The sequence below is a fragment of the Odontesthes bonariensis genome, chromosome 16 (assembly GCF_027942865.1).
Source record: "Odontesthes bonariensis isolate fOdoBon6 chromosome 16, fOdoBon6.hap1, whole genome shotgun sequence".
NCBI lineage: Eukaryota > Metazoa > Chordata > Actinopteri > Atheriniformes > Atherinopsidae > Odontesthes > Odontesthes bonariensis.
This window is the reverse complement of record NC_134521.1, coordinates 28,231,124-28,244,159: the sequence shown is the minus strand read 5'-3', so window position 1 is coordinate 28,244,159 and position 13,036 is coordinate 28,231,124. Positions and strand designations below refer to the sequence as shown.

General features: G+C 47.4%; 1 protein-coding gene across 2 annotated transcripts; it reads right to left on the bottom strand.

The window, feature by feature from the left end:
- Positions 1-718: 718 nt before the first annotated feature.
- Positions 719-12,786, bottom strand: ubtd2 (ubiquitin domain containing 2). 2 transcript variants are annotated; one of them, XM_075486836.1, is made up of 3 exons: positions 12,626-12,786; positions 9,574-9,810; positions 719-1,766 (listed from the first exon to the last, which is right to left on the bottom strand). In XM_075486836.1, the coding sequence occupies exons 1-3, from the start codon at positions 12,693-12,695 to the stop codon at positions 1,255-1,257; spliced, it is 819 nt and encodes a 272-aa protein (XP_075342951.1). In that variant the 5' UTR covers positions 12,696-12,786; the 3' UTR covers positions 719-1,254. The 2 variants fall into 2 exon arrangements, with proteins under 2 accessions (XP_075342951.1, XP_075342950.1); XM_075486835.1 differs by lacking the exon at positions 12,626-12,786 and adding an exon at positions 10,105-12,510.
- Positions 12,787-13,036: the final 250 nt, after the last annotated feature.

Below are 13,036 nucleotides of genomic sequence, written 5' to 3'. Positions count from 1 at the left end.
TTTCAACATCTGACATTACTTATATGTTTGAATAAAAGGTTTTATATTTGCTCATCATCACATACGTTTTTCTGTTTTATTTTACACAGAATACCAACTTTTTATTAGTATTTTTTTTTATAAATTGAGGTTGTAGTTTTCATGCTAAATGTTGCTATCTGACAACAAACTACAGGTTGCTTCGTGCAAAGTGGCAATGGGCCCGTCTTGTAGCTACTGACAAAGAAGCAAATCTCCATAAAGACGCAGACAGTGCGATGATGCGGGGTTTGAGCTTCCATAATAAATCGGTGGGAGAAATACTGGCTGCGTTTTGTCCTAAAAGCTCATTGAAATAAGAGAACGTTCAAACAATCAGACAGAGATCAAAGAATAGAAACAATGACCAATTTTAATTAAAAACATTCTATTTTTAATCAAAATATGCAACTGTGTTTCTGATCTCCATCCTTATGTGAATAAGTGGGGTTTGCGTCCTGATCACATGAGCTTCCACAGACACACACATTTATTCACTCATTCATACCCAAAAGGCTATGCGCTCATTGTTTATCACGTGATTGATTTGATTGTTCAGTGAAGCAGAGAGAAGTAAAGTACTGAATCCAGCAGCAGCTTGGTCAACACAGTCATGCCTTCTGACTGCAGCTTTTCGACAAAATAAAGGAAACACCTGTGTGCCAAGTAGCAATAGCAGACCTTCTTCACAGCCGTTAGCTCCTGACTGAAGTATTCTTTATTCAATTCACATGTAGTTACAAAAAAATGCCTGAATAACTGATAGGATTGTTGAGTTGTCTCTTCCCCCGAAGCTGTCCGCACGGAAAATGGATTCAGAACCCTGTAGCCTTATAAAACATTGAATTCTGCCCCCCCCCCGGCTCACAGAGAGCAGAACTTAATTGGAAACTGAAACACAGGAACATTCAAATCTCAGAGTTGCTAAAAAAAAAAAAAAAAACACACAAAAAAACCACCCTTCAAGGCCATCTGACAAAGTTCTCCTTTTGGTGTTTGATTTCCATAGGAACAGTTAAAAAGACTCCAAAAAAGGTCAAAATTTCAACGTGTAATACCAAGAGGAAGAGTCTTTTCTCAATAGTCTTTATGCTCCGGCAGACAGCCAACATCCCGCCGAACAAAGCCCTTGTTCGAAGAAGAAGAGGAGAAGAATCACCTTTCATTCTTTCTTGTCCCTCCATATCCTCATTCTTTTACACTGCGAGGCCTGTGGCGCTGCCAGCTTCAGGGGGGTTAATTCTCCACCGGTGTGGGCTCCTGAGGCAGGGCAGGCGCTCCTTCCACTGCCACCGGCCCAGAGGCTTCAGGCGTATGTCCTGGTGTAATTACGGGCTCTGGTGGCGGACGCTGGCTCAGGATGACCTGCACCACATAGTCCCTGGAGATGTTGAGTTGGTCCAAGCGCAGCCTGTCGGTCAGTGGCCGACCTGAGAAGAACCAGCGTTGGGTTGCAGCAGGAACACCCTCCTGACTTTGCAAACGCCGCTTCATCATGCCCACTGTGTCCGTGGAACGGACCGCCAGCCGAAGGTCGCGTCCTGTGGAGAGCCGGAGCCGGAGCTGGCACTCGCCTCCCGCGCCCGGGTCGCAGGCACTGCCCGAGGACGGGTCCGCGGCCCCGGAGTCTGGATCTGAGCCATCAGGGTCATCCGAGCGCTCCTCAATCATGTTGACGGGGGGAGAGAGGCAGTAGACGGGCAGCTGGTATCGATTCCCCAGTTCATCATAACATTCGGTCAGAGCTCCTAAAGGAAAGGAAAAAAAGAGAAAAAAGGAGAAATGGAAACAGCTTCAATTTGACCCAGTTATCTGTATCAAATAAGTAAATAACACTAAAAAGGAAGTCATTATTTTTCCAAGTTACCTCAGCAGCAAACTTGCAATAACGAGCTTCTGTAATAACCACATCTATTTTAAGTCTTCCTTTGTGGGATCACACATATACTGGAAGCTATAAACCACCATCATCATCACCTAAAACAGGTAATAACTTATGCAACTCATACAACTGCTGGCAGGGAACTTTATGTTAAGTTCACAGGTTAATGATTAACTGGGATATTCCAATGCCAAGCAATTACCTACGAACCAGAACCAGAACTCAGGAGTCCTTAAATGCTCCCCGTTCACTCCTGAATTGGTTCTAGGAACTGAGGGAGATGGTCCCCAGTTACTGTATGTCCGAATGCGGGAGAAAATGGCCCCGTGGATTAAAGGTTATAGGAACTGCCAAAGGTTCCTACAGTTCGAATGCGACTAATAATATAAAATGGAGAAATGAGTCAAGACTTGGGAGCAGAGATCCGAGAGTGAAAGCAGGAGAAAGGGAAATGAAATGCATGGTGCTGCTGCATAATGATGACAAAAGGATCATCATCAGAGACTAAATGTGAGTCAGACACATCACAGCAAAGGTTAATGGAGTAGAAGCGGTAGTAGACGGGTTATTTTATCCTCGTGGGGGACCCCCAAAAGTCCTCAAGGGGATTTCAGAGACAGGTCACCCGCAGAACAACTATTGGTCATATCTGAAAACACAGATACACTTTATCACATTCACATTACGCTTTTCGGCGGCTTTTTAAAAGAAAACACGGCGACGATGTGGTCTCTTCTGTGTTTCAGCTCCAGAGAGGGGCTGACCGGTTCTGTGGTGAACGAGACTGAGATGAGTCACCCGACGCTCACAGGATGTGGCGCTCTGCCGTCTCGATGACAGCTGCTGTGGTCAAGGCGAGGACATTAGAGTAACACCAAACCAAAGGAAACTTTGTCAGAGGTCAGTGTGGGGTTGGGGGAGCTCAACTTACTCCGTTTCTCCTAACAATGTAGTGTCATTACGTGAAACCGCTCACCAGAAACCAGCTGGTGGGACAACAAACATCCATTATCTTAAGCCATTAACAATCGACTTCTGGAATGCAGAGCTGCACAGCACTAAAAACAAAAATGCTGGCAAACTTTCATCCCATGCCGCTGAATACTCTTCTGTCACATCAATATTTCTCCAATGATTGACAATGACAATAACTTGTCTGGGCGTACTGAAGGCCTGTGACAGTTACCCTCATCTAATGCAGCCATCCACATTTCAACACATCTAACTCTGCAGTGCTCCTTAAATCATCTGAATGCATCATATTACTTTGAAGTTAAATAGATTCAAACAAATGATGACATACCCATTTATAATCCTATTATATTGGCTTCATAGAAAACACAAAAACTGGACCTGGATATGAATCTCTTACGTCACCGTATCTCACCGTTTCCCCCCCCCTCATGTCGACCAACAGCCGATGGGATCTGCCAATGCCATGATGGGGATCCCATTTGTAGTTCTGAGTAAAAATGCTGAAAGCTCAAAAGCCCAGCCTCAGCTGTACTCTGTGTTTAGTGCCTACACATTAAGCCCTGGTGTTTAAGATCGGAAACCATGCACTGGCTTAGTATTAGCATGTTAGCCATGTTAGCATGCAGACCTTTGGTTTTTTTTAAGCTCAAACTTGCTCAGAGCAGTTAGCAGAACCAACCATTTCTGTTCTTGCCTAAGCGGTCTGGCAAGTATTCTGCACTTTATGATAATGGTGGGGCAAATCTAAAGCGGCATCAAAGAATTTGAAATGGAATCCCAGAAGTGAACAGAAAAGGAGACTGAACAATCTTCTCAGATTTGCCTGCTGCTTGGACTGCAGTGCTGGCTGAGTGAGACCGCCACACACACTGGGGGTCCTGAGATGCTGCTCCGGAGCAGCAGTACGCCCCAAAACTTTGGCTCCAAACTTTGAGATCCCCCCCCCCCCCCCCCCGGCTCCCAGAAAGAAGAAGCTCTGGAACCTCAGTGGGTGTGACGAACGTGTCCGAAGATGTTTAGAGGCATTCGCTGTGTGACTGAGCGTGTGTGTTCCTTCTGTCTGCTGACTCCAGGCCATTAAGTGTACGTACAGATACCCGCAGTGCTCACAACCACCCAATCAGCAGCCTCGTCTGCTTTCCTCCGCAGCGTGTAAAGAAACATCATTTCTGCATCACAGGCCTCTGCCTCTGCCTCCACCTGCTGCCCCACACCACCACAGGAAGGAGAGCACACCTCCAACAGAGAGTCCTCCGCTGACTGCGATGTGCGCATGTGAAGAGCGACTGCCCAAAAAGACGGAACCAAACTGACTGCACAGTCTCCTGAACATCTCTGGTGTTCATGTGCGGAAACGCCTAGAGAAGCAGTGATGTCAGGTTTGGGGAATCCACAGCTGGAGCCCAGCAGGGTCCCATCTGGCCCAACTAGATACTGACTATTCTTCACAAAAGGCCCGTCACTGGTATCTGATACACCTTAATCCGCCTACAGGCAAAGCTGTTCCACATCTTTGAGACCATCAAACACAATACTGAGCATCTTCGGCTTCCTGCAGAGGTGCTCATCTGGGTAAAAAAAAATGTTCAGGCACCCAGTTAGGCTTAGAAATGAGCTAACTGACAAATGATGAACAACCTGCGCACAGTTATTTGAGGACTAAAAATGTAAAGTACCCATGATGCTGTGCCAGGATTGGACAGGATTCTAGATCCAAGGTGCTTACATGGTTTTAGGTTCATTATTTAGTTTTCACATAATGAGCAGAGAGGGCCTGGTCTGTTCTCCAGTGTGCAACAGACTACTGACTGAGATATGTCCAGCGCTCTGAGACTGTGGGCTGTGTGATGAATGTTGGAAACGTTCTGCTGCTTCTGACTTTCTCTGTGGAACATCACAGAACATGAAAGCATTGCCAAATTCCCTGCACGGATGTGTTAAAGTCCCTTCACGGGTGGTTGTGTCAGGTGACGCTGCAGTTAAAAAGGAGCAGGGCAGCAGTCTGAAAAGCCTCAAGTGACTGCGAGTTGGTATGTCGCATTAATGGGCCGATTTTCAGCCATCATTTCCCTCGAGTTGACCTGACAAGAGAAACTGAAAAATATGCCAGTGAGAGCAGCTTTGTTGGGAATTCGGTGGCATTCGTTCTGTCTTTACAAAAGGATGGAACATTGGAGCATGCACAGAGTACCTGGCTGAGCGTGCACATCTTTGATTAGAGGCTTGATTTCATGTGATTGTGGTCAGGCTGACATGTTTAAATGCATTTTAAGAGTCTTGTTTTGGTCAGACCAGCACAATAATTCTATCTTTTTTTATTTTTAGTGCCCTTTAAACATTACTGTCATATGTAGACGTGTGGAACTGCTTCTTAAAGTGCTGGAAATAATGGTAAAATATTCACCATGGCTGCTGCCGCTGGGTTGTGGGACTGGGAATTTAACAAATTTCATCCAACATTAAAGGCTGCTGGTCTTTACTGGGATCTTTGCAATTAATCAAAGAATCTGTGGGGCACAAACATCCACATCTGACCAGAAATCAGGTTCCCTGATACTTATATTCTACATGAAATTCACAAAGCCAAGTCTGAAAGCATCTAAAAGTGTAGATGCCTGGTCATGCATGCAGGGTGGTGTCAGCTAAATTAAGGGGATAAAGACCACAATCTACATTCTGTTGCATCCAGACGGGTACAAACAGAAGCTCATATTCTATTTGAAGAGCTCAAGCGCTGCTCCCATCTGTAAACACATTTCACAGATGTTGGGACGTGTCAGAAGTACGAGGAGAATCCACTCCGGCAGCACTGCTTATAAACCAGTGGAGCATTATGCACTGGGAAAAAAAAGAACACCTTCACTCTACCAGCTTAGCGTGTTGGTCAGTCCAATGGCATCCACCTCACAAACCTTGATCTCTGCATGCTGAAACACACACAGGCAACGAGCTGCAGCCATTTTTGCTCATCAAAGATTTATGATGTACAATCACTGAGCTCCAAATGAACGCCGCTTCAAAGAAATCATTGAGGACCAGTTAGGTCGTGACCTTTAGGTCCAGGAGGAGTGCATGTACAGTGCTGACAAAAGCTGTACCTTAATGCTCTCCAGTGTGTTTGCTATGCTTCTGTGAGTGATTACTTAACTTAGTCCTACTTTCAGGGGACCGGGAACACACTCCTTTTCATTTATTATTTATCGATTCCTTGGGTGGTACGTAGTGTACTTCCTAACGGCTAAGGTCTAATCTCTTAAATGTGGTCTTGATCTCCTTTTAACTGCAGTCTGAATGACGCAGAGGCTTATAATCTGGTCCATTTCCGCTGAAATGCCAATAACAGTGAGATAGTAAGATCGCCCACCAGGCCCTATTGGGGACTTCCTGGAGGAGCTGGACACTTCCCTGATGATGGCTCCGGCCTCATCCTTCTCGGTGATTTCAACATCCAGACAGAGAAGCTTCACCCTCTTGTTTCTTTTCTCTCCTCCTTCGACCTAGCTCTCTCCCCATCTCCTCCTACTGGCAACATACTGGACCTTATCTTCACCAGGCACTGTTCTAGCGCCAACCTCTCTGTCACTCCCCTTCATCTCTCTGACCACTACTTCATGTCCTACACCCTCTCCCTCTCCCTCTCCCTCTCCTCTCCTCTCCTCCCTCCCGACCTCCCCCCACCCACTTGGTATCTTCTCGTCCCAATCTCCGCTCTCTCTCCCCCACTGACTTCTCCTCTTCTGTTCACTCTGCTCTGCCTGCCCCTGAATCTTTTTCTCTTCTTTCCCCTGACACTTCTACTGATCTTCTTCTCTCCACCCTGTCCTCCTCTCTGGACAAACTCTGTCCCCTCACCTCCAGGCCTGCACGCTCAGCTCCACCTGCCCCTTGGCTGTTGGACTCAGTGCGTACTGAGAGGCGGAGCGTGAGGGCGGCTGAGCGCAAATGGAGGAAAAGTAAACTTCCTGAAGACCTTCTTGCCTTCCAGTCCTTGCTTTCCACTTTTTCCTCCTCTCTCTCTGCTGCAAAAACTGCCTTCTTCTGTAACAAAATTCAAACTTCTGCTTCCAACCCCAAAAAACTCTTCCAAACTTTCTCATCCCTCCTACAACCCCCACCCCCTCTCCCCTCCTCCTCCCTGACGATTTTGCCGACTTCTTTGACAAGAAGGTTAACGATATCCGATCTTCCTTCCCTCACCCCCCAGCTGTCCACACCACCCACACCTGTCGCTCTCCCACTCCTCCCTCCCTACCACCTTCTCCCTCACCTCCCTCTCTGCAAATGAGGTCCTTCACCTTGTAACATCCAGCCGCCCCACCACATGTTCCCTTGACCCAGTCCCTTCCCCTCTCCTTCATTCTGCTGCACCTGATCTTCTTCCTTACCTGACCCACCTCATTAACACATCTTTGACATCAGGCTCTTTTCCTTCTGCTTTCAGGACTGCCAGAGTCCCTCCTCTTCTAAAGAAACCAGCTCTTGACCCTTCAGAGATCAAGAATTACAGACCGGTATCCCTTCTACCCTTTCTGTCCAATACTCTTGAACGTGCTGTCTTTAAACAACTGTCCTCTTACCTCCACCAGAACAACCTCTTGGATCCCTACCAGTCCGGGTTCAGGGTGGGCCACTCAACTGAGACGGCCCTCCTAGCAGTAACCGAGTCACTCCAAACTGCTCGAGCTAACTCTCTCTCCTCTGTCTTGATTCTCCTGGATCTGTCTGCAGCATTTGACACAGTGAACCACGACATCCTTCTCTCTACCCTGGAGGGAATGGGGGTTTCTGGCTCTGCACTCTCCATGTTCTCATCCTACCTGACAGATCGCTTCTACCAGGTCACACTGAGAGGGTCTGTGTTGAAGCCACGTAGGCTCACCACTGGGGTTCCCCAAGGTTCGGTCCTCGGTCCTCTTCTTTTCTCCCTCTACACATCATCTCTTGGTTCTGTCATCCACTCCCATAACTTTTCCCACCACTGCTATGCAGATGACACCCAGCTGATTCTGTCTTTTCCCCCTTCTGACACCCAAGTGGAAGCATGCATTGCTGCGTGCCTGGCAGACATCTCGGGGTGGATGTCGATGCACCACCTAAAGCTCAACCTGGACAAGACTGAGCTGGTGTTTCTCTCGGGGAAGGGCTGCCCGTTCCGAGATCTGGCCATCACCATGGATGACTCCGTGGTGACATCAACCCGGACCGCGAGGAATCTGGGTGTGACCCTGGACGACCAACTGTCGTTCTCGCCAAACATCGCATCAGTGAGCCGTTCCTGCCGATTCCTCCTCTACAACATCCGGAGGATTCACCCCTTCCTCACCGACAAGGCAGCACAGGTGCTCATCCAGGCTCTTGTCATCTCCCGCCTGGACTACTGCAACTCCCTCCTTGCTGGCACCCCGGCTTCTGCCATCAGACCCCTGGAGCTGGTTCAGAAAGCTGCTGCTCGTCTGGTTTTCAACCTCCCCAAGTTCTCCCACACCTCTCCCCTTCTCCGCTCTCTACACTGGCTCCCTGTAGCTGCTCGCATCCAGTTTAAGACTCTGGTGCTGGCCTACAGGGCAGTGGAAGGAACAGCTCCTTCATACCTCCAGGCTATGGTCAAGCCCTAAACCCCTGCCCGACCACTTTGCTCTGCGGCCACCAGGTGCCTGGCTACCCCGTCACACAGCGGTCCCTGCGCACGATCGACACGGCCTTTCTCTGTTCTGGCACCCCGATGGTGGAACGATCTCCCGACTGATGTCAGGACAGCTGAGTCGCTGCCCATCTTTCGCCGCAGGCTGAAAACCCACCTCTTCAGGAAACACTACCCAGATCCACCCTCTTAGGACATCACCTGCTCCGTCCTAGTTCCTTACGCATTTATTGTTTCCTCCACCACTGGCACCCTCTATATTTTCATTACCCCCTACCCGAACCAGGGTTTGAATCCCATTCCTGCTTTTCTTACCTCTTTTATTTCGTCCCCTACCCGAACCAGGGTTTGCAACCCCACCCCGCTGTGACTGGTGTGCAGTTGGTGAGAGGCTGAGGTACCTGACCTATCGCACTTACTCTAGCACTAGTTTTGCTCTTAGCTGTTTGGTTTTGGAAGGAAATGCACTTATGATTTCTTGTGACCTGAAGTTCTTTTGCCTACCGATGTTGAACGCACTTATTGTAAGTCGCTTTGATTAAAAGCGTCTGCTAAAATGTAATGTAAGAAGGACTGCACAGAGGCCGCTCCCCAAAGCAAAAATGAACATTTACGTGCGGGGGGGTTTACTTCCCATGTATTGTTCTTCAGCATCACGTTATTACACCTGAAAATAAAAGATATTTTTTGGGGAAGCTTTACTACATTGTTTAGATTCTCAATTCTACCACTTTTAATGTAGCCCAGATCCCAGTGGTAAGGAGCCACTGTCTGGTGGCACCAATGCGTGTTATGTCCTGATAGAGTCACCTCACAGCATCTCACCCTGGAAACTATTCAAGGCAGACCTTTTGACCTGTTATGGCAGGAGAAGCTAAAGTCATGCAAATTTCCTCAACTCAGCAACGGAAGCAGTAACAGGTAAAAGGGTTGTGTGTGCGACAGTGATGGCAGTTTGATGTGTGCGAGCACACACCGATACGGGGCTGAGCCCCTTCTGTTTGGTGAGGACAACAAACACAATCAGGTGTCGATGACATCTACATCAGTGCGTTACCATGCGGCAGTGTGATGCTGGCCCCATCCAGGATGGCCTGCGCCAGCAGGTGGTCATTACTCTCAAATGCGCTGGCCGCAGCCCGCAGCGCATCCCAGATCTCCTTTCGACCCTCGAATGCTGGCGCCGTATCCCAGAACTCATCTCTCTTGCTGCGCAGCTGGCCCTCTGTCATCGGGTAGTCACTTTTCCATTTAGGCCGTTCTCTCTTCAGGGGCTGGTTACGCCCAAGAGCCACTGGAAGTGAGGAAAAGAGAGAGAGAGATGTAAAGAGTACAAAAAGAGAGGAAGACATGATGGTGGAGCAAAATGAGTGAGGTTGGAGTGAATGAAAGGAAGTGACGGAAGATAAAAACCAGAATGGGGATCGATAAAGGAAGCGGAGGAATGACCAAGAGGGCGAAAGAAGAAAAACAAAAGCAAAAGAGAGAGTGGAAAATTGAAAGAGAATAGAAATGAGATTGGGAGTCAGAAGAAAGAGAGAATAATTATTTAAAGACTAAATATTGATATAAAACAAAGCAACTAAACTTTTAAGTCTGTTTAGGTACAGAACTGAGCTGAAAAAGAAAAAGAAACAGATTAAACACGGCACCGTACACCAGTAAATGATATGGAGCATGCACACAGACTGAGCACAACTCAGGTCGGCCGTGTTTCTGTTATTAAACCCATTTAAAAGGTTGGGGCGATTGCAGGATCAAACAGTGTTTCATCTGCAGCAGAATGGCTGATGAATAACACCATCTGGATCACCACCGAAGGGGAAGGCAGGCACAGCACAGGGTGTACACGTGCGTGTCCGAGTACGCAACACAGCCACCAGGAAGAGGATGACGGATCACGGTGTTGAGTTACGCCAACTGCTGGTACTCTGATCACATAGCCCAGACTGACAACGTCCACCTTCAGCTGACTGTTTACAGTAAACATGGTTCAATACCCACAATACCCGGACACCAAAAGTGATGCAGAGTAATTCAGAATCCTCGTTTCCATCAAATAAGGTACGACGGGCCTTTAAATGCTGCTTAAGGGAAAATGGAAGAGTTGCTGGAGTCAACACGAAAGAAAAAAAACATAGCATCAGCCTTTATAAACAGAAATGATTGGATTTATGGGACCACGCAAAGCATCTGTGGAGGTAACTGCTGGCTCATACTGGAAAATGAGATGATTTCCCGATCACTTCACACGTTGTTCCGAATCGTTTTCATCCATCAGCATAAACAGCTGGATGAAACTTACAAATGTTCCATTTTAACCATTTATTCCTCATTTTCAGCCCGACACTGAGCACAGGTTGCCACATTCACTTACACATCAGCAAGACAGGTGAAACATGTACCTGTTGGTTTGGGATAAACAACAGATTTGTGTGTTTTTTTTTTTTTAAAAATCCATCTTATAATTCAGACATTTCAAACTGCATCGTCATCAATCCAGGCTGATTGGAATGATTGGGAGGGCTGCGACCCCCTTTTTCTCTTACTTCAAGCATTCCTGAATAACGTCGTTGCTTTAGTTGCCAAGCCAAGCGCCTCTGCAACAATGTTGGCACATTCTGGTTCTAAGGCTAATCAAGATGAATAACCCATTAAGTTGGATGATTTGTTCAAAGAAAAATGATACATATCAGCCTGAAAGTGACATAAAATTATGAGAAAGTTGATTAAAAACATTTTTGACACATTTTCAAGAAATACCTGTAAATCATTAGCCTAATTCTCAGCCTCTGAGTCTACTCGGCTGTCCTTGGGCATCTCACAGAAACCCTTTATGTGGGCCAGAATGTGCAACATTTTTACACTACATTATTGTCCCACTTAGACTTGGTAAACCTGGCAGTTCATCTGCTGCATCACAACATAAATGCACATATGTTCAGGTCTAAGTGCCAAGGTGTAAAATAACAGCTTGAACCCCGAACAGCCCACAGTTACTGCACACCACAGATTGTGAATGTTTAAGCAAAATGGTTGAGAAAGATGTAGAGACAAAGAGGAAGACAAACAGGAAATCACACTTATCTCAGCATCTCTGAGGGCCCGGCGCAAATCCGTCTCAGTATGTAATTAAAATAACTCAGTGGCCAGCAGCGGATCCCCTCCCCAGAACCAAAGCAACCAGCAAACTACACCAAAAAAAAAAAAAAAAAAAAAAGGACCCTTCTGTTTAAGATGCAGACTCTCTGAACGGCTCAGCTCCATCCAGGTGCCTTTATGCCTTTATGCCAGCATGCTCTCTGTGCCTCTTACACCAACCCTGCACATTTAATCAAACGCCAAGTTTTAACAAGACATCCTGCTTCTGGCAGTAGCCCATCAGCAGAAAAATAACACTTTTTCTTTTAATCCATTTTTCATGTCACAGCCCCAATCATCATGATGTAAACTCACCCAACACGGTTTAATGTTCAATAAATAGCATTTCTGAATGTTATGTCCACTCTGCGGTGCCTTCTCAGATCACAGGCCTTGTTCACAGCATGTCAACTATTAAAAACACACACTTCCTTTATCGAGCTGCAGCACTGACTTGTGACACCTCATCTCCTGCACTTTCCAACACAAACATGCTGTTAAACGTGTGGAAAGGTTGATGAAAACAACCGAAGTGGCCCGAAATGCATTACGAACACGGCTAATAGCAAACTCAAGTTAGGCAGTCGGAGCATAATTCAAATCACTCCCAATCACTCCTGAGCGATGATGCCTGTGACCCATATTTGTTGTACAGAGAGCTAGCGAGCTAAGCAGCTAGGCTTTAGCCGGCTAGCTCCGTCAACATGAAAGAACAAAGAGAAACAACGCAGCGCAGGAAATGTTCTCCGCTTTGGGAAGTAAGGGGCAGCAGAGCCGGCTGTCCCCGCTTTGTGTGGCCGCAGACACCCGAGAGGTCTGCTCCGTCTGTCCGCGGCTCTGTCGGGCTCGGACACTGAGGGAGGGAGGAAGACCTCCAGCCAGGAAAACATGCAGAAAAACCTGGAGGAAGCCCTTGAAACAGCAAAGCGCGTGAACACCGACATACGCAGATAAACCCCCTAAGTTACCTCCAGTGCCGTCCGAGTTCTCGTTTAAGCTGCCAGAAGAGTCGTGGTGGCTCCCGACACAGCCACCCATGGATATTTCAGCAGAGCAGCCCGGGTTAGGTAGCTCACCCCCCGGCCCACAGCTACAGCTACATCCACCAACCCCCCCACCCTTTTTTTTCTTTCCTTCCTCTCACGCGTCCTTTCCTTTTTCTTCGTTTCCTTCCATCTTACCTCTCCTCCTCCCCCACCCCCTCCCCTCAGCATTTATGGGGCACGGCAGACAGCATCGTCCTCATCTGCAGAGAGAAAAGGGTTCACCATCGTTACAAGGTGAGGAAAGAAGAACGGAAAGAAAGAGAAAGAGAGGCCGAAGGAGGAAGACAGACAGCAGAGGAGATGTTGAAAAGATGCCGCCTTCTTCGGGGCACT